Genomic DNA, 20,826 nt, shown 5'->3' with positions numbered 1-20,826 from the left:
CCTATCACGTCTCCCTGACCAGTTCCTTCACACTGAGCACAGAGAATCGCAACATCCAACTTGATGCACGCAAAATGGAAATTCTTGCTTTTTCTGAGAACTGAATTCTTCAAAACCTGGTTTTGAATCTGGATGAAAAACTTGATAATGATGCTGTGGTGGGGCAGAGGGATTAGTTCGTATATTGCAAATATCTTTTCAAGGTGACAGGGTTTATTGGTAAAGCAGAAGTTTTTCAACTCCAACTAACTGGAGGAAATGGGAGGGTTGTGAGATTTCATAACTAAGTAGTCACACACTGTATACTGCGTGTGACTATATGTATTCTGTTTTGCACCTTGACCCCAGAGGAACAATGTTTTATTTCATTGTACACATGTGTATGGTTGAATGATAATTAAACCTGTACTTGACAGAGGTAGACAATATCACAAAGTGTTTGGAGAAAGATGTTCATGAACAGAGGCAAGAACCTTCAACATGAGGGAGGTGAGGTGAGGAGGGAATACAGGGAAAAGTTTTTAGACAGAAATTTGATAATCTGGAACTCACCAACTGAAGGGCGGTAGAAACAAAATTAAGCAAAGCTTTGGAAGGAAATTGGATTGGCATCGGAGAAGTTTTCATGGAGTGTGGAATAAGATCAGAGTAATGGGATTCAGATGTTTGCTTTACTAGAAGCTAGTACAAACTCAATGGACTGAATAGCCTCCCATCACTGTGATGACTCTACAGTACCATCACTCTATGCGACTGCTTATTTTGTACCTGGATATTGAGTGACAGAGAATGATTCCAGCAGGAAGGCTGAATGGCATGGGCAAGCCTAGACCCATTTTCTGCAGTCTGAACAGTAGTGGTGGGCAACAGTGAAAGTGCCGACATTAGTCTGCCACAAACTCAAGGTTGACAATGTGCAGGGATCATGGCCACACTCCTGCCTTTGGCTCACTGCAGATTGGTTTAATCCCTCCTCAAATTTTTGCTCTGGGGAACTTGGCTGCAGCACTATTGAGCTTGAGGGAGTGCAGCCACATCTCTTCAACATCCGACATCTTGAGCAAGAGTGATATGTTGGGAGAGGGATTCAGAACATGGCTCATCTTCAGTTTTGATAAACCCAAGCGTGCCCATTCTTTTCCTGAGCACTATGTCACAACCACGGTCTCTGAAGGATTTCCTATCCTTCACCAAGAAAGCAAAATATGTTATATCTAACATATTTATTTATTAGTAGAATGATATTATAAATATATACTAATGGTCTCTCTCTCTCTCTCTCTCTCTCTCTCTCTCTCTCTCTCTCTCTCTCTCTCTCTCTATATATATATATATATATATATATATAATTGAATTTGTGTATATAAAAGTGGGAAATCAAATATTTAAATATATAGAAAAGCTTTTTTAGCTCTCAGTTTATTTAATGATGAGGGGTTTTTTTTTGCTTTTTGTATACACAGACGTTTCAACCTTGGCGAGGCCAATATGCCCCTCAGTTTGGAGGGTCTCATAGCGATGGGTCATGAGACATCCAAACTAGCTGTCAATGAACCACTATGTATAAATACCACAAATCAAGATATGCAACAAGGCTTTGGCGGAAACAGCACTGACAAGCAGCTGGCTCAAGTAGCCGTTTACTTCAACCTGCATTGCCAAGCCCTGGCACTCCCTGCCCCTGATACAGGTCAGTTCTGCACCAGACCTGTGGTGAGAAACAGAAGAGTGCATCATAATTTCTTGTGGGGATGAGGAACCAATATTGCCCTCCCAGTTCTTTCACAGGAGAAACTCGACCTTCAGTTGCAAACTATCTTTATCATCCATTGGCTCTAACAGTATTTCCAAATTGCATTGCTTAACCCTTTGCTCAGACACTCTTGACAAGGTATTGGTTTTGAAGTCATTATGTTAACACTTTCAGGAATGTAGTTTTGTCTCTAAACCACAGTGTTGTTGAGTTTTAATTTTTGTTGACGACCATGTGTGGGTTATTTTTTTTATTTCTATTTGTCTGTTTGACAACACTGACCCGAAAAATAATTCACTCTTACCCACAGCAGGTTGAGCCTTAAAGCACAATATTCACACAAGATTTTCTTGGTTGTTTTAGATGTACAGTACAGGTTAATATTTTTGCCAATATCATTTGTTCATCTGACTAAACTGCACAAGCCCAGTGCAAGAAAAAAAATCGAAGGAAGTATTGATTGACCTAGCAATAAGCCAAGAGAGACAGATATGTCAGAGACTAGTCTGTTATTGAGTCCCACAACACAGAAACAGCCCCTTCACCCATTCAGTTCACAATGATTGTCCACACCCTACACCAATCCTATCTTATCCTCCCCACATCAGCTCCTTCCCCCATTCCCATACACCCACACACTGTGGCCATTCTACAATAGCTAGTTAATTTCCCAAACTGTACACCTTTGAGATACCAGAGAAACCAGACCATCCAGGAAAACCTATGCGGGTCACAAGGAGAATGAAGAAAAGCCTCCACACAGACAGCAGCAGTGGTCAGGATTGAACCTCAGTCACTGGAGGCTCTAGCACCTGCTCTGCCAATGCCAAGGAAAAGGGAGATGCCATCCCACTACAAAAACATGATGACACCATAACAAGTACAGGGTGTTGACGATAAGATCTCAGCTCTTGCCCTGTGCAAATAAAATTATGATGAACAAATCGGGCTTCAAAAAAGCAGCTGGCTGACATTATGTAAGATATATGTGACTTAGAAGGACAGAGCTAAAAGAGGGCGAACAAAAAATGTACTCTCAGATGGTCTTTCTTTAAACTCTGCTATCAGCTCTATTATGCCCATTACATGGAGAGGACCGAACCTCACGCCATTTTAGCAACGGCTTTGGTGGAGTGAAAATGGCGGGATGAAATAAGCTAAGAACTTGCTTTATAGGCATATTTCATTCAATGACATACACAGATATCAACAGGCAAACACGACTTTTGTCTGGCATATCTCAGATATATAAATTCATACCAAATGTACCAAGAGAGTAACGATTAAATACTTTGAAGCTTTTTCAACTGATCAATGCTATTATATACACCTGAATTATTTTGCTATAGTTTTAAAAGTGAATACCTAATTTCAAAGACTTACAGAGATAAAAATAAGGTTCATGAAACAGAAGGAGAAGTGGACCGTTTAGAGAATGAAACCTCATTTCTGGACAAGGTGGCATTGTGGGCAAAAACATTTGTTAGCGCCGTCTCCCCAGGTGGGGCCAAATAAAAATGGAATGTTTTTCCCCTGCTTTTCATTGTTATCGGCTGATTGTTTTAGGCTGTTGTGTCCGTGTCCTGACAGATTGCCAATGAAGAGAGAGAGAGAGAGAGAGAGAGAGAGAGACACACACACACAAAGTCTTTTCCCCCCTTGTTTCTCTACTTCTCTGTTATAATTCAAGCTTATTAGTAGGACATCTGTTGCAAAGAACACAACCAAAGCTATTGCATTGAACCACATTTCTAACAAGCAGTATTCGTTTTGTCAATCAAATATTTTGCACACTTCTTTGAGGACAGTAAGTAAAATTTTTACTCCTTAACTTAAAGATTGTAGTTTAGCTGTGCCTGTATTAAATGGCATGAAATTGTACAGTCAAGTGAGACTTGGCACTGTCAAATTTCAGCCCTACGATTTGTGTCCCTGTCTGGTTCCAGCTACTCCAATCCCAACCCCGCAACAGGATAGCAGTGTGCTGGGCTGTAGAGGGAGAGTTAAGAGTTACTTACCAGTGTTACTTGATTCTGCCTTGGGAGCCGGTGCTGCGAATAACTCTGCACTCCCTATACGTGATCCCTATGCAGAGTGACAATATCCCTCATTGCTCTTAAAAGCCCCCAACCTTTGGAGCCTCACTCAAGCAAAAAGACGGTTCAAGTGAAATGCCTTCACATATAACATCCAATCACCTTGCAAATTTTAACACATCTACTTCACAGCTCTGCCGCAGGTATACTGTATACTGTAATTCACACTAAGTAGGATGATCAATTCTAACAATAATTTTCATTTGTACAACTAATTCTCTGATTTTTCTTTCAATTCACGTGTGCAAAAAGGTGCGGTCCTTTTACATAACAGCGCCCATTAAAAGTGCCCAGTGAAAGTGAACCAGTGCACTAAAAGACTAGGAAAGACAATGTTTATATTGCTACTAGGATTAGGAATAGCGTGTAGCTGGACAAAGCACACGTCATTGTGGAGTGCAAATCAAACATTCACTTATTTTCTATTGCAATGATACACACTTCATAGCATTGAGTACCCTGTGGTCACAACATTACCAGATACACTTCCAATTTCTCTTTGCAGCAAGAGATTTCAATTGAGAATGTGAGCAGGGATATCGGAAACTCCGAGTCCGAGCATTTACTGACAACACATGGCATTCATACTCTAAATAAGTTGTTGCAAGTAAAAATTGGCTCAATTCAAGCAGCCTCTGCTCCCAGAGCTTTGGCTCAGCCACTCTCTCACTCTGCCTTTGTCACAAAGGCCGTGGGTCAAAGCCCAGCTCAGAGCAGGCGGCTGGTGTCCGACACCCTGATACACAACGGGGTGAGCAGCGAGGAAGGCTAAGATACGAGAAATCAAGAGGCCAGCTTTCCTTGAGCAAAGTGGGAAAATAAACCAAAGGAAAGGTAGCAGCATTGTCACTTTGCAGGAACAGATAAATAGAGCTCGAGGGCCCTCTACTATTAATTTAATTATATTTTTTTTTCCAGTTCTTCTCCTTCACCTTCAGATCTTCCAGTGGATGCAGCTACTAGCTTAGACTAGATTTTTTAAAAAAATAAAAATCAGGAGTAATTCAAACTGCAGACGTGCACTGTTTAAGGAGGAGAAAATAAAATTTGCAGTGCTTTAATTAAGGAATTTTTTTATTCTATGTGTGATTTTAAATGAACTCACATTTGTTCATTCACTGTAATGGTTTACGTCTGGAAAAATTTCATTCAATTAAAATTTGAGTTCCTTCAGCATTTGGCAATTGACATCATGACGAATGATATTCATTGAAAACAATTTACTTTATTGTTAATGCAATATTTCCCTAAAAAAAAATATATGCCGAGCACGGCACATTTTACTGAAAAAACTTAAACGGTGTTTTCACTAAAATGAACCCTGTAATGGGTTAATGGTCAGAATGGAAATGGGCATTTTAATACTTCAATTCGTTTTTAACAAAAATAATTTTCTTTTTCATTGGCGCATATTTCCCCTTTAATTCTGTGTTAGGCAAGACTTTGTTCTGCTCATGGAAAGGTTTTAAATGGAAATTGTCCAAACATGGCATAATTGTTCAACAAATTGACCAAATGCAAACAAGGGTGCACATTCAGAATGAGAAGATGTAAACAACTGAAGCAACTGGTCAACTTACCTGGGTTGTGTACAAAATAGGCCAAGTATAAGTCAAGTTCCTTTACAGAAACTCCAATGTGGTGTGGCTGAACGCACAGGCCTTGGTTACTGCACTGAGGTGACTTCACCAGCCGTTCACCATCAGTACTTTCTAAAGGAGTCCCTTTGAACAGTATGACCATGACCAGGTCCAACCTCCAGACCTTGTCTGCCTGCCTCAAGCAATCGATCCGACGGATTTTGCCCTTCTGATCGGGATTAGAAAGGACGCAGCATGGAGCTTTCTTGCCTGTGATGGTCAGCACGAAATCTTCCCGGAATTCAGGCCGGATATCTTTCCGCAGTTTCGCCAGGAGACGGGACGCCCATTTCTGCTTGATTTCAGGCTTTTCTCCCAGGAGTTCGTCCTTGACCACCCTCTCCTCATCCTTGGACATACGCTTCTCATGTTTCTTGAAGTACTTGCGCTTACGAGCCTGCAGGTTAAACCATGTGTACGAGAATGCTCGGACATGAGGGAGAAGGGCTTCGATGAACGGATGAAATTCATCCTGTTAGCAAGAGAGGAGGGTGGAGGGGAGGCGGTGGAAGAGAAGGAGACAAAGGAAAGAAACCAATCAATACCTAGGAAACCATTGAGAAGATGAGCAAGAAAAAAAAGCAAAAATAAAACACTATGGCTTCACAAAATTAGTGCGTACGCACACACACGCAATACACACATATACACACGCGCGCACACACACACACACACACACACACACACACACACACACATACGGACATGAACACACAGTGGTAAAATTCAATACCATTGCATCTGCTCTGGCATTTTTTTTATATAGTTACCATTTCGAACTCTCATTACATTGAGTGCTGCTCGGCGATCAATGATTGTACTCAATACGAGGCGAATGGATACTCTGTCTCACACACATACACACACTCACAAAATGTGACACTTCCAACAAACGGCTTTATATATTTAAAAAAAAGCAGGACTTAATCATGCACAAATGGCCTTGGCCAAAAAAAGAAAGTTCGTCCGAAAGCAGGTCTCTTCCGGCCTATTTGGAATGAGATACCATAGTAATGGAGGGATGGATTCCCGTATTGGAGCTTGGAGCAAGTATGAAGTGCTGGCAGAGAGGATTGCAGCCTTCTTTCTCTCTCTCTCTCTCTCTCTCTCTTTCTCTCACTCTCTCTCTCTTTCTCTCTCTCTCTCTTTCTCTCTCTCTCTCTCTCTTTCTCTCTCTCTCCCTTCTCTCTCTTGCTCGCTCGATCTCTTTCCCCACACAATCTCCAACCATTTGCTTGAGTTCTTGCCAACAGAAGGCCCACCTATTTGGCAAAGTCACGCCTACCAGCCAGCCAATCGACGTTCCTTAAGTAGGGCTGTGCAGTTGGAGAGAGCACGCAATTTGCCAAATCAAAATCAACTATCCGTATGCAATGAAGAAGCAAAGTCCAGCATTTATGAATTTTTCATTTCTGCCCACTCTACACTGTGGCAGAATGGGATATTTCACAGCATTAAAAACACATTCAGTTCCTCTAGACCCTAACCAGCTGCAGTCCATAATAGGCGAACCAGATTAACCAACAAACAATTTAAATTTGATTCTTTTATAAAAATAAACAAATATCCTCACTCCTAAATAGACATTGGAGGGTTGAGGGTGATAAGGGTGTGGTGGAGCGGGAAAAGTAAGCACTCTCACACAAAGAATTAAATAGGCAATGGTAGCGTTTGTGTTTGACACCATAAATATGATAGTGCGTCTCCTGCACAAAAATTAAAATTTGTTCACGTATTTTAAATGTACTTTGTTTATCAAAACATCTTCCTAAAAAAGAATGTCCTAAAAGTCAGCTTTTAAAAATAGGAAGTCTTCTATAATGTGAAAGCGTTTGCCCTCCCCCAAGCTGTGAGGTTCAGCAAACTCCGAACTATGATTCAACTTCCCCAGCTTCTTGACAAAGCTCCTCTCTACATTCACAAGGCCTTGTGCCAACCTTATCTCCCCACCTAGAAGTAGGTCAACACTGGCTACATTCTCGCTTTAACATGCCCCTCACATTCTGCCAATTTAAAACTTGGTCCTAAAAAAATAGGCTGTTGTTGCTGAAACGCAGACCTGTCATTTTACAAATATGGCAACATTGACAGTATACACCCTCCTTGTCTCCTGTCTCTCTCTCTCTCAATCATTTCACAAAACTTTATTTCATTCCATGAGCAGTTAGATTTTAAAAAGAAAAACATATGTTGCTTCAATCCAGTCAAATTCGTCTGAAGGTTTTATTGTTGAATATTTTTTTCTCTTTCCATCATGAAAAAAATAATTTCTTTGTGTGCAAGGGGAAGATTCAAGGGAAATAAACATCAGAAATCACAGACAAATTGTAGTATTAGTGATTGTGTGTCCACATCTATGTGTGTGTGCACACGCATGCATTGTTTTCCTTGCTGAATTAGGATATTAAGATTCAGGAAACGTGTACCTCTCATGGGCACTTTACGCCTTGAACAGTTGCTTCATCCCACTGTTCAAAAACCAATGGAGAGTTCCAATCCCTCTAAATTTAATTTCTCTTGGAGCACCCAAAAACATATGAACAGCTGAAAATCTGTATGAATGCCCATGCACATTGATTTTAATTTTACTTATAATATGAGGCTGTTTTGACTGGCGTTGGCTAATGGTTTTGGAAAAAGTTTAGAATTTAATCTGCAAAGGTAAAATGAGAGAACACATATGCACAAGTGTGGTCTGTATCCATGTGTCTACACATGGTGTAGGGTGCAAGGAGTCATTGCAGTGAATTTATCAGACTTAATCCCAAAGTGGCCTTGACTGTATTTATGTTGGCACAAGGCCCCATTTGCTTATAAAATAATAATTTAATATTCTGCAATATAATAGGGAGAAAATCCCTCAGATCGATTTAACAGGCCTTTGCACACAACTTCAAGTAATTTTTTAAATACATGTCTTCACTTAGCATGAAGTCCATCTATGTTTCTCAAGATACTTCATAGATCATCATTGTCTACCACTGTCCATACTGCAGCTGACTGATACCCACTGCATTCATTCAAACCCTCTCACCTCCAACACTCCCTCACCAACTCGGCATTTTAAGAATAATTTTTAAATTATTTTCCCTCCTACCAACAAGTTCCATATTTAAAACACTCTAATTTACTTCGATGCTTTATTTAAAAAATTAACTTCGAAATGAATAAGTAACACTATGGAAAACTGTTGCTGATCTAACAAAAAGATAAGTGATTTTGATAGTGACTAGAATTAATAAAGTATTACATTTAAATATAATGCATATATAGTTATAATAAAAATATCACATGCATCTTATTTAAATAGACATGAAAATCAAAAAAATGAAAAATTGCAGTTGCTTGAAATTTAAAACAAAATGAGAACATGCTGGAAACATTGGCAGGTCAGGCTGCCCTGTGTTCAGAAAAAACAAGTTAAATATTTCAGTTCAAAGTTCTGACTAGTCTTCAGCCTGCAATATTGTCCCCGTTTCTTTTCCCACAGGTGCAGACTGGCCTGCAGAGGGATCCTGGCAATTGTGCTTTACAATTTTAATTGGATATACATAAAACATGTTTGAGCATGTACACATGTAATGTCCTTATATAGTGAAACATATTGTACATTTCATGGATGTACACAATGATGTATATGGATTACATTTTTACTTATATTGTATATGGGATGCAAGCATTAGTACAAATGTATTTTTTGAAGTGAAAATATTATTCATGGCACTTGCCAATGTTTGTATCAATTTCATAAATATATATCGCAGCACCTAGTAATCTGTTTCACTGAGGTTTCCAACAGACCAGCAATGGAAAAGAAAAGCAGAGGTGAAAAATCTTGAAAGAGTTAATTCAGATATTTCAAGTTCCAGTTCAAGTTTATTGTCATGGCTATATACACATACAGTATAAATGCCATGAAAATTTCCACTTTATAGCAGCAACACAAATTTATATAAAGGACTTTCCTCTTTAAAGATTTAGTTAATTCTTCTGTTTTTATTTCATCCCTTGCATAAATAGCATACATCCCTTTCATAAATAAAGGGGGCTGAGGGAAAATGAATCAATAATGCACAGCTAAGGATTAATGCAAAACTTGCAATCACACACACACACACACACAATTTTTGCAGGGATAACTTCCACGTTCAGTCCATTAAAGGATGCCACATTTCATTGTGCAGCGAGGCAGCATTGTCCTTCCTTTGTCAATCAGCATTACCGATCTCCAACTGTACAAGGGCACATATTCAACCAGTTTAATAAGTTAACTGTTGGCTTTTCGGGGGTGGGGGGAACACATCAAGTTGAAGCAATTTCAAGAAATGTCGCTAATGACCATAGAATTGTAAAGGTATTTGTAGGTACACCGCATACATTACAGTTATTTCACATCAATTATTTTACTCTCTCTCTCTTTCTCTCTCTCTCTCTCTCCGGTCCACTTAAACTGCTTGAATTTACTACTCTATATAAATTCTTAAACTGTATTTTGTATTGTTCTGAAAGGAAAATCCACAAAGCTGATAAAAATCTCTACTTTATTTTTTTCACCCTTTAAAACAGAAAGTTAGCGAGAATCTTTTGAGTTTAGAAAGAGCCCCTTTGTGTGTATCGACCAGCTGCCTGGTTGAGTTCGCTCTGTGTATCAGCCAAGTAAATAGTTTGTTTCCGTTTACAAAGCAGTCACGGTTAGCCAAGATCTGAAACTCTGGAGGGGTTGAACCTTTGGCGTCAGCCCAGGGAGAAGGCGAGGTACCTACTCCAGCAAGGCGGAGTGGGTGAGGGGGTATACAATATATAAAATATAGTAAAACAGGCAGCCAGAAGTCCGGAAGTGAAACACAGGTACATGGGCAAAATATTTCCAAATAAGAGGCTTTACTTCTATATTTTCCTCTGTGTGTGTGTGTGCGCGCGCGTGTGTGTTGTATTTCTGAGTCTTTTGAAACGTTGTTGCTCTTTAGAATTGGAGACGGTGGTCACCGCCAGCATCTTCTGAGAGGGAAGTGGTAGAAATCAGGAGAAACAACACGCTATAAGTTTTGTATGAAAATAAAAACATGGTTTAATCCCCACTCAAGTTTGCGCAACTGTGTTTTCAAACGACTCTTTTGTTTTAAATTCGCCTTTGGAATTACTTTTTATTAAAGGAGAGACTTGTGTTAAAGGGAAGACGACAATAACATGAATAAGGTGCAGCGGAGGCAGGAATTCAAAGAAAAAGTTTCCTCTTGCGCTTCAGGATACGGTTGGCGAGGGTTCGGTAAATGGCTACTCCGCAAGGCGCTGTGCTGCGGTGCCCTCGGCCTGTGGTGTTAACAAGTACACAGACCTCTCTGTAAAACCAGACTGTGTTTTTACCGTTCACTTCTCTTTTTTTCCCTATTTACCGCGTACTCTCCACTCCCCCCCCCCCACCCCCAAACGTACAACCATGCCCATGACGAGGGCAGGACTCTATTCTGTGCCTCTCATGCCCATGACGAGGGCAGGACTCTATTCTGTGCCTCTCATGCCCATGACGAGGGCAGGACTCTATTCTGTGCCTCTCATGCCACGATCTAATTTCACACGACTGCCTTTCAATTCACTCTCAATATCTTTTAACTTTGATCAAACACACTGAAGAAACCCCGTTCAGCAACGCCTAAGTATGCCGAGAAATGTGTAAACCTAAATAATATAACTCCCCTTAAAAATATATCAAACTGGGGCCCACGTGTGCAGTTCTTAGCGTGTTCTGTTTATATTAAGCCGAACATTAACTAGTTGTGAACAGTTTGGGAAATATATACTTTTCAGAATTTAATACAGCATTGGTTTGCATCAACGCACCGTTCAAGTAATTTAGACGCAGAGGTTTGATCTTTGGACATTTAGGCAATTAATAGCTGGTATGATTTCGCCGTTCAGACCCTTCCTTAGAGTATTATGCACATTTACCCCTGCGGGAGGTTGATGGGGGGAATGTCTTAATGAATGTTTGAAGATATTAAATATATATATACATACGTATTAGCGGCACTGTTGCCCTTAATTCCAAGAAAGGATGGGAAAAGATCATGGAGGGAAAAATTACCCAGGATTGTACAGCTTTGTACCGGTGGGTTTTTGTGCTGCCTGGGATCACTGAGAGATAGGAGGTCGATGTGGGAGAACAAGCAAGACGCCTGATTTCCAGTAAGGTGGTCCGCGCGTATAAAGCAAGCAAACGAGGATTCGTACCATATGCGTCTGTATTCACCACACGTGTACATACACAGATATTATACATCACACATTGAATGAACACTTGCTTCTGTAAGCATACAGTATAGTTCTGCTTCCAATGAAACAGGGCGAGGAGATAACACAGAAGAGGCAAGATATTAAATACAAACCAGATCTATATAGGACAAAGTACTGGTGAAAGTTAAAAGTTGCAGTCTGCTGGGTTATTATAGAATAAATTTTCTGCCGGTGGTAGTTCCCGTGTTCTCGCGATTCAGGGAAGTGTTTTATACCCCGCAATTAAATTTGAGACCGTTCGGGCAAAGGTAGATTTCGGCCCAGGAATAGTCACGGCACTTCATTTGCCGCAGGTACGGTGGTCATCCCTGAAACCCGTGGACACTGCGAACAATGGGAGGGGGAATCGGAGGAGATTCGCTCCCCACAAGCCCGATCACTTTGTCCCTGCTTTCTTAAGGCAAAGAGCCAATTCGCGTGGAACATATTTCAGCGCTTTTATTTTTGCAGATCGCCCTCACCCGTGTTACCCAGCGCTCTCAAGTTAAACCAACACTGCGCCGACACAAGCAACACACCTCGCCTCCTACGCACTCACCCAATCTGCCTTGCGGTGTTCAGAACAACTGCAATTTTAAGTTCTACTTTTTATACAGTGATCGTGATGTTTTAGTTTTGTTTTCAATTTTAACGAGGTTTAAATTGATTTTAAATTGGAGGCCATCGGCGTCCGGGGTAGGAAAAGAGGCCATCTCTCTACTTAATCATTTAACATATTACAGGGAGGGGGTAAAGCGCGGGGAGTGTAAAATCAGCTTCCATTCCAAGAACTTGCTGTGGCGTCCTCTCTGCACTCTGCCCGGAACGGGCTCCGCTCTCTTTCCCTCCGTCCTGTTGGCCGGCCTCTGCTTTCAGCTTGTAGGATATCCAGGCGTCGCTTCTCAATGAGAGTCTGGAAAGTTGCTGAATTTGGGAGGGAGGCCGTGATACATGGCTCCTTTAACCATTCACTCCCGAACGCAGTTACCTGCTCTCCCGCACCCCCCCCCCCCCAACACACACACACAGCACCACATCTATAACAATATTCTATAAAACACACAACCGAGACGCCTTCCTTGATTATGTTCGCGAGTATAATGGCGTGATCCAGGCGCACCATCTGCGGGAGGGCCGGGATCTCTGAAGGAACCACTTGGGGCTCATGGGGTAACCAGGAGACCCGCCACTGGCTGAGACTCCGTTCACGGGAGACGCCGCTCATTCAACCAGCTGCGGACTTTTAGGGAACGTGCGGTGTGGACGGCGGGGTAAGGGAACGGGGGATTAGGGTGTGGGGACAACGGGGTTTGAACACCCTGAGCAAGACGCTTAGTGAAAGTGCTCCAGTCACTTTGTAGCGGGAGGGTGGAGATGAGGGTAGGTGGCCGAAAAAGAACTGAGGCAGAATGGGGAGAGGGGACTCGACACTGGGACTGCCCAGACTCTAACAATTGCTCTAGAGAGGAGCCTGTAATCTAAGCGCGCGCATTTAATTACGCAATGATTGAATGAAGTGACCAACCCAGATATCTCACGCTGATATCACAGACCACCAGTTCTCTGTCTATGTAACAAAAGTGGGTGAACATAACCCCTCTTACGCATGGTGTCTTCCCATGCCTGCCATAGAGGTGAGATCACCCGCTCTCTCCATGCATTATTCTCATTTACCTCCTTCCTCAGAAGTGTACTGGTCCCCATTCCCTCCCATTCGTCCTCACCACCTCGCCGTTCCCGCTCACACAGTCATCGGAAAAATATGCTCCCTATTTTCCAAATGCCCTTCATTAGATCCCTCGGCCTATTGGACCGTATTCCAAGGGCAATTTTCTTTATTCCCCCCTCCCGTGCCACTAACCACTCTGACATCGTTTGTTTTGCCTTTCGCAGTCTCTCCCTAACACCAGCCTGAGGATTCGAGGCCAAATCACACACCCTACTCCACGGAACTCCTGCACAGTCGCCAGCTTTTACACCGATGTGTGCGAGAGAAAGAATGTTTAACTGTGTTTTTCTGCATCTATTTTAACATAGCATCCCGCCCTACCTCAGTATACTGATGTAAACAAACGCACATTCTACATAGTAGTCCAACACATAAGCATACAGCAGGAGCAGATATTTTTGGAAAATGATTTTGCATCTACAGTCTGTATCTGCAACTGTCCTGACTGATATAAAACAATTCGGACTAACTAGGTGCAGCAAGTAACTAGAACCCAGCTGAGATTCTCTGTAGGTATAACAACATGTCGGGATGTGTAAGGAGATTTTATTTAGTAATAATTAACACCTGCGTTCACCACTCCATATCAAATACATTGAACTACAGTCATTAGGAATCAGTGCCAAAATCCCAACATTAGGTCCAGGTCAACTCAAGTACGAAGGCATTGATTTTGAATTGGTTCATGAAAAAGGATGTCATGTGGGGTAATTTGGAACCGAGATAATTTCACTCACTGAATCTCCTGAACTGTTACGGTGTGGAGAAAGAAAGAGGAGTCGGCAGAAGTAAGAATCAATTACTTGGAATCATCGATTTCTGATATCCCGTCACCGCCTATTACCTTGCCCCTCTCCTCCAGAAACACGTACCTTCTGGTTGTAATAGAAATATTATTCCCTCTGTTGTCACACACACACACACACACACACACACACACACACACATAGATGTAGAGACTCAAACAAAGAGCTGCACAAACAGTTAAGACATATGCAGATAGACAGACATCCTTCCACACACAAATTACAGGGAGACACATAGAAAAGCACACATGCAGCACATGCAGTTACAGGCACCATCCATATATGTATACAGACACACATAGACACAAAATTGATCACATTCTCTTATAGATGCTGACACACTCTCATAGACACACGCACATAGACACACGCACACAGTCACCATCACATTAGATGCAACAGACTGGTGATCACTTTCCTTAAAGTGACTAAACACATACAGAGATGTCTGATCTCCCATTCTCCTTGCTAAAGATGCTGTCTCTTTCCAAAAGCTCACTGTCATTTTCCACACAGTTCACCCGACACAAACACACAAGCAAGGGAGTTGGAGCAGGGATAGGCTGTTTTGCTCCTCGACCCTGTCCAACATTGAATAAGATCAAGGAAGACCTGACTTGACCACATTCTCATCAATCTACAGAAACCACTCACCCCCTGGTTGTCTGGTATCCACCAGGCTCTGTCTCAGACATGTTCATAAGCTCTCTGTTGGGATAAAGAGTTCTAGAAATCCAGGGCTCTCGGAGATATACAACAAAATCACCTCATTACTATACTGAGTGAGCAGGTGACTCTCCTCATTTTTTTAAATAGTGACCCCCAACTCCAGATACCCCACATGAAAAGTTACACTCTCCACAGCCAGCCAACCTGCCAAGATCACGGAAGGTGATAACAGTCCCATTTTAGTATGGAATCAAAGAATAAACTTCATTGAGCATTTCTTCATTACCTGTCTGCAGTGTGAACAACCAAATCTCTCAAGATTCAAACTAACTTATCATGTGTACATTGAAACATATATTGAAATGCATTGTTTGCTTTAACAATCAACACACCCAAGAATGTGCTGGAGGCAGCCAACAGTGTTACCACACATTCTGGCACCAATATTGCATACTCACAACATTTTGCAGAACAACATGGAAACACAACAAGCAAACCAAACTCTGTACCACTTATCACATACCCATGCACATACACAATCCTCTAACTGCAGGACAGGCCATCTTAGGCCTCCAGCCTCCAATGGACTTAGAAATGGACTCATAGACATTGGGCTTCCAACTTCCCCAACACGCTCACAGAGACTTGCAGACTTGGGGCTCAGGCCAACGGAACTCGACTTCCAGATTTCCAATCGATCCTCAGGCCCCAAAACTGATCCCAGGACTCACTGATCACCGAATACTATGCCTTAAACTCTGATCTCACCAATTCTTGAACCCAGTGTCTTAGAGACCTACGACCTCTCTCCAGTCAAATGTTACAGTTTATAAAATCAAGCCAAATAGGAGAAGCTCTAAATCTGCACATAATACCTCTACATACCTATTCCCATTTACTGATCCTACCTCTACTGCGAAGATGAATCTACTCTGATTGAAGGAGCAAAACTACATACTCCTTCTGGGTTGCCTCCAACCTGACGGCATGAACATCGATTTCTCTACCGTCCCCCTTCTTTCTTTATCATTCCCCATGCTGGTTCCCATCTTACCCCTTCTCTTCATCTCATCTCATCTGCCTATCAACTCCGTCTGATGCCCCTCCTCTTTCCCTTTCTCTCATGGTCCACTGCCCTCTCCAGTCAGATTCCTTTACAGCTCTTTACCTCTTCCATTGATTACCTTCCAGCTTCTCACTTCATTTCCCCTCTTCTACTCACCCACCTTCCCCCTCATCTGGCCTCACCAATCCTGAGGAGAACGAGTACAGACCTGCCAGATTGTACTTCTTCCTCTCCATCCCTCCCACCTTCCTATTCTGATTTCTTCCCCCTTCCCTTCCAGTTCAGGTGAAGGATCCTGGCCTAGAACTTCAACAGTTTATTCCACTCCACTGATGTTACATGACCTACTGAGTTTTTCCAGCATTTTGTGTGTGTTGCTCTGGATCTTCAGCATCTGCAGAATCTCTTGTGTTTGCTCCAAATGGGATCACTTTGTACATTGCAACATAGACCACTCTTAAGTCAGTTTACACCACAAAACCTACAGAAATGTTTGTCATAATGATCCAGTTGTCTGGTTTAATTAAGTCCATTAGGAAATAAATACTCCCCTCAGGACACAGTACAAAAATCTTTTTAGACCGTAAGACATAGAGGCAGAATTAAGTTATTCGACCCATTGAATCTGCTCTGCCATTCCTTATTATCTCTCTCAACCCACTTTCCTACCTTCTCCCCGTAACATTTGACACCCTTGAAACTATTAACTTCCTTTCAAATATACCCAATCTTCATCTCCACAGTCATCTGTGGCAATGGATTCCACAGATTCTGCATTCTCTGGCTAAAAATATTTCTCCTCATCTCTGTCCTCAAGGAGCATTCTTGTATTCTGAGGCTGTGCCTTTTGGTCCTAGACTCTCCCAATATTGGAAACATCCTCTCCATGTCTACTCTATCAAGGCCTTTCAATATTTGATAGATTTCTGAGTCCCCCCCCCCCCACCCCGCACACACACACCATTTTTCTAAACTCCAGCAAGTGCAGCCACAGAGCTTCTTATACATTAATTCTTCCATCCTAAGGATTACATATATGAACCTCCACTGGACCCTCTCCAAGACTAACACATCTGTTCTTAAATAAGGGGCCTAAAGCTGCTCAAAATACTCTAAATGGGATAGAACATCAGGTAGAGCACCAGGAAAGATTATTACCCTCCAACCATCAGGCTCCTGATCTGGCTGGGATAACTTGTCTCACCTCAACTCTGGACTGATCTATGACGTTGGACTTTCATGGACTGTTCAAAACTCATGATCTCAGTATTATTTTTATTTGCAATGTTTGTCTTCTTTTGAACAGTAGTTGTTTATCAGTCTATGTATAGTTTTTTCATTGAATTTCTTTTTTTCCTCTAAATACCTGAAAGAAAATGAATCTCAAGATAGTGATGATGATGATGGCATCTGTCTGTCTCAAAGGACAATGGAGAAGCAGCACTGGAGTGACCCCTCCAGGGCACAAGTCTGGACAGAAGATATGGTGATACTGCGATGCCCAGTCATCAAATGCCCTCTCAGTCTAGTCCAAAGGAAAGCAATATGTTTGGCACCATCTTGGCTGGAGGAGCTACCGGAAGGATATTCAGCGATGTCCAGCTGCCTTAGGGGCTCCACTCCGGATTTTCTGCCTAAGCTTTCATCTCTCCCAAGGCAGCCTACAAGGTGGTGGAGCTATTTACCCATAGCAGTGGATCTGGTTCACAAGGTAGTATATGGTAACATATCCATACTTTGATAATAAAATTTACTTTGATCTTTAAGGCCTTCATTCAGATTATCTCACCACTTGCTGTCATGATGTCAGTCAAAGAGAGTGTAGAGGATTGCCATTCCTATACAGTGAGCTAGCAGTTCCCAGCAGTGACTTTCTAACTAGGTTTGTCCGAACGCTGCATCTTCTATCTCCTAAACCCCTCAAGCCAACCGATCCTCCCTGATAACTCTGCCGTTCAAAATCTGGCCTGCTGAAGATCCCTGAATTCCTTCATGTTGCCAGTGGTGGAGATGAAGGTTTGGTGACATCATTGCAGCTGATTAGATATCCCCAAACCTTTTAATCACTGCGTGGCAGTGTAGGGGTTATCATAACGCTATCACACCACCAGCACCAGATTCAATCCCCACTGCTCTACGTTCTCTCTGTGACTTTGTTGATTTCCTCTGGGTGTTCCAGCTTCTTCCCACATTCTAGAGACATACTGGTGAGAAATTTAGTTGGTCACATGGGCTCAATGGATCAAAAAGCCCTGTACTGTGCTGAATCTCTAAATAAAGTAACAAACTCCTTTCTTGTATGATCACCAGCCTTCAATTCCTTTAAGTGACTTGGTGCCAAACTGCATTTGATAATCCTTCTGTGATTCACTCTGGGATGGTCAACAATATTAAAGTGGCTAAGTGAATGCAAATTGTTCCTTCTGTTTCTCCTTACAATGCAAAAAAAAAACTGAAGTTATTTGAAACATTTAATCAGCAGTTCTATCTCCATAAACAATTTGTCAGTCTTTACACAACTGTGCTTTCTATGTTGCAACATTTAGCTTGGTTCACAGTATGACCTGGTAGCGTTCTAACACCAAGGAATATAAAAGGCAAGGATGCAATGCTGAGGCTTTCTAGGCATTGGTGAGACGAGCCTTGAGTATTGTAAGCAGTGTTGCACCCCTCATCTGGCACTGGAGAGAGCACAGAGGAGGTTCACAAGAATGATCACAGAAATGAAATAGCTAACTATGAGGAGCAGTCAATGGCTCTGGGCATGTACTCACTGGAGTTTAGAAGAATGAGTGGTAATCTCATTGAAACCTATTGAATATTGAAAACCCTAGAGAGAGTGGACATGGAGAGGATGTTTCCTATAGTGGGGGAGTCAAGGACCAGAGGGCACTGCCTCAGATTGGTAGGATGTCTCGTTACAACAGAGATGGGAAGGAACGTTTTTTTAGCCAGAGGTGGTGAATCTTTCAAATTCATTGCCTCACATGACTGCTGAGGTCAAGCATTCTCCACCCTCTGCTAAAGCAATCCACCTTCTCTCTGTTCTAAAGGGATGTCCCTGTATTCTGAGGCTGTGCCCTCTCTTCCTAGACTCCCCCACTATTGGAAGCATCCTCTCCACATCCACTCTATCCAGGCCTTTCAATATTTGATAGGTTTCAATGGAATCTCCCTTTATTCATCTAAGCTCTAGTGAGTACAGGCTTAGAGGTTAACCATCCTTCAAATTCTTTTGTTTCAAACCGTCGAATGCCTTCACTTCAGTCTTCTTCCTCTGTAAATTATGAAAATGAAATAAAGAAACTGTGGTCACGCAGAAGCATATAATTAAACACAGCACTTTATTGAAAGGTTCAACCTGTGTCATCATCCCTTGAGCTTGGCCTCCTTGTTTATTACTCACTCCACTCTCCTGGTCCATTAATGCTTAATTAAAAATTAAAATAATTATAGGTTCCCACCCCAGGACCTTTATTATCTATAATCTGTGTATCTTACCCACTGGTTTTCAATAGACCCAACTATGGAGCTGTCCTTCCAGCAGAACAGGAATGTGAAACTACAACACAGACAACAATGAACACACACAGAATGCTGGAGGAGCTCAGCAGGTCCAGCATCAATGGAATAAAAAATAATCAGTCAACATTTTGGGATGAGATCCTTCATCATAAAGGGTACTGAAAAACCTGAGGAACATTCTTTAAACCAGAAGGTTGTTCATGTATAGAATGTGCTGCCAGAGGAAGTGGTTGATGCAGGTACACTAACAACATTCAAAACACATTTGTATAGGTACATAATACAAATGGTTCCAATGGATGGTATGGTGGCAGGGAAGGGGGGGGTGGCTACTGCACAGGACCGGAAGAAGCTGCAGAGAGTCATAAATTTAGTCAGCTCCATCATGGGCACTAGCCTACAAAGTACCCAGAATATCTTCAAGGGGCGGTGCCTCAGAAAGGCAGCGTCCATTATTAAGGATCCCCAGCACCCAGGGCATGCCCTTATCTCACTGTTACCATCAGGTAGGCGATACAGATGCTGAAGGCACACACTCAGCGATTCAGGAACACTTTCTTGCCCTCTGTCATCCAATTCCAGAATGGACATTGATCCTGTGAACACTATCTCACTTTTTTAATAACATATTATTTCTGTTTTTGCATGATTTGTAATCTATTCATTCTATATTATGTATTGCATTGTGCTGCTGCTGCTAAGTTAACGAATGTCACGACACATGCCGGTGATAATAAACCTGAGTCTGATTCTGGATCTGGACCAATCACGGGCAAATGGGACTAGCTTAAATAGGAACTGCGGTCAACATAGACCAGTTGGGCTAAAAGGCCTGTTTCCATGATTCCTCATCTCCACAACTTACTAAGTGTATGAAAAATAGACATCAGTACTGTTAATGTCTCTATGGGTTCAATACATTTACTGTTAGGTAAATGACTTAACAAGAACAAGTAGATACAAAACTCAAGAGAAATAACAGCCAATTAAAGTAAAAAAATTCTCAGCGTATTCTGAATAGGAAGATGTAAATACGTACATTCCAAACCCATTCACAAAACTATAATTCACACTTAGAAGTCATCCACATTCAGAATTGATTCACATCGCTGAAGGCTACTCTGTCTTCAGTCTCCTGTCTGGAGGTTCTCACACTGAATAGTTCAAGGTATAAGATTTAGATTTATTTATAATCTGTACAACAAAACATACAGTGAAATGCATTCTTTGTGTTAATAACCAACACACCCAAAGATGTGCTGGGGCAGCTCA

At 41.8% G+C, this 20,826-nt stretch overlaps 1 protein-coding gene across 11 annotated transcripts in view; it reads right to left on the bottom strand.

Annotated features, from left to right (window-relative positions):
- The window catches only part of nfixb (nuclear factor I/Xb), a 392,155-nt gene that overhangs the window by 349,444 nt on the left and 21,885 nt on the right, over positions 1-20,826 (bottom strand). For 4 of the 11 annotated variants that reach the window (XM_059991877.1, XM_059991878.1, XM_059991875.1 and 1 more), the window contains one exon: positions 5,430-5,961. In XM_059991877.1, the coding sequence (XP_059847860.1) occupies positions 5,430-5,961 (532 nt within the window). Of the gene's footprint in view, positions 1-5,429; positions 5,962-6,259; positions 6,434-6,495; positions 6,868-12,318; positions 12,369-20,826 lie in introns of those variants that run through there. The other 7 variants (XM_059991874.1, XM_059991879.1, XM_059991872.1 and 4 more) reach the window with 5 other exon arrangements.

Source organism: Hypanus sabinus, chromosome 16 (genome assembly GCF_030144855.1).
Source record: "Hypanus sabinus isolate sHypSab1 chromosome 16, sHypSab1.hap1, whole genome shotgun sequence".
NCBI lineage: Eukaryota > Metazoa > Chordata > Chondrichthyes > Myliobatiformes > Dasyatidae > Hypanus > Hypanus sabinus.
The sequence above is the reverse complement of the archived record's forward strand: the minus strand, read 5'-3'. Positions and strand labels throughout refer to the sequence as shown.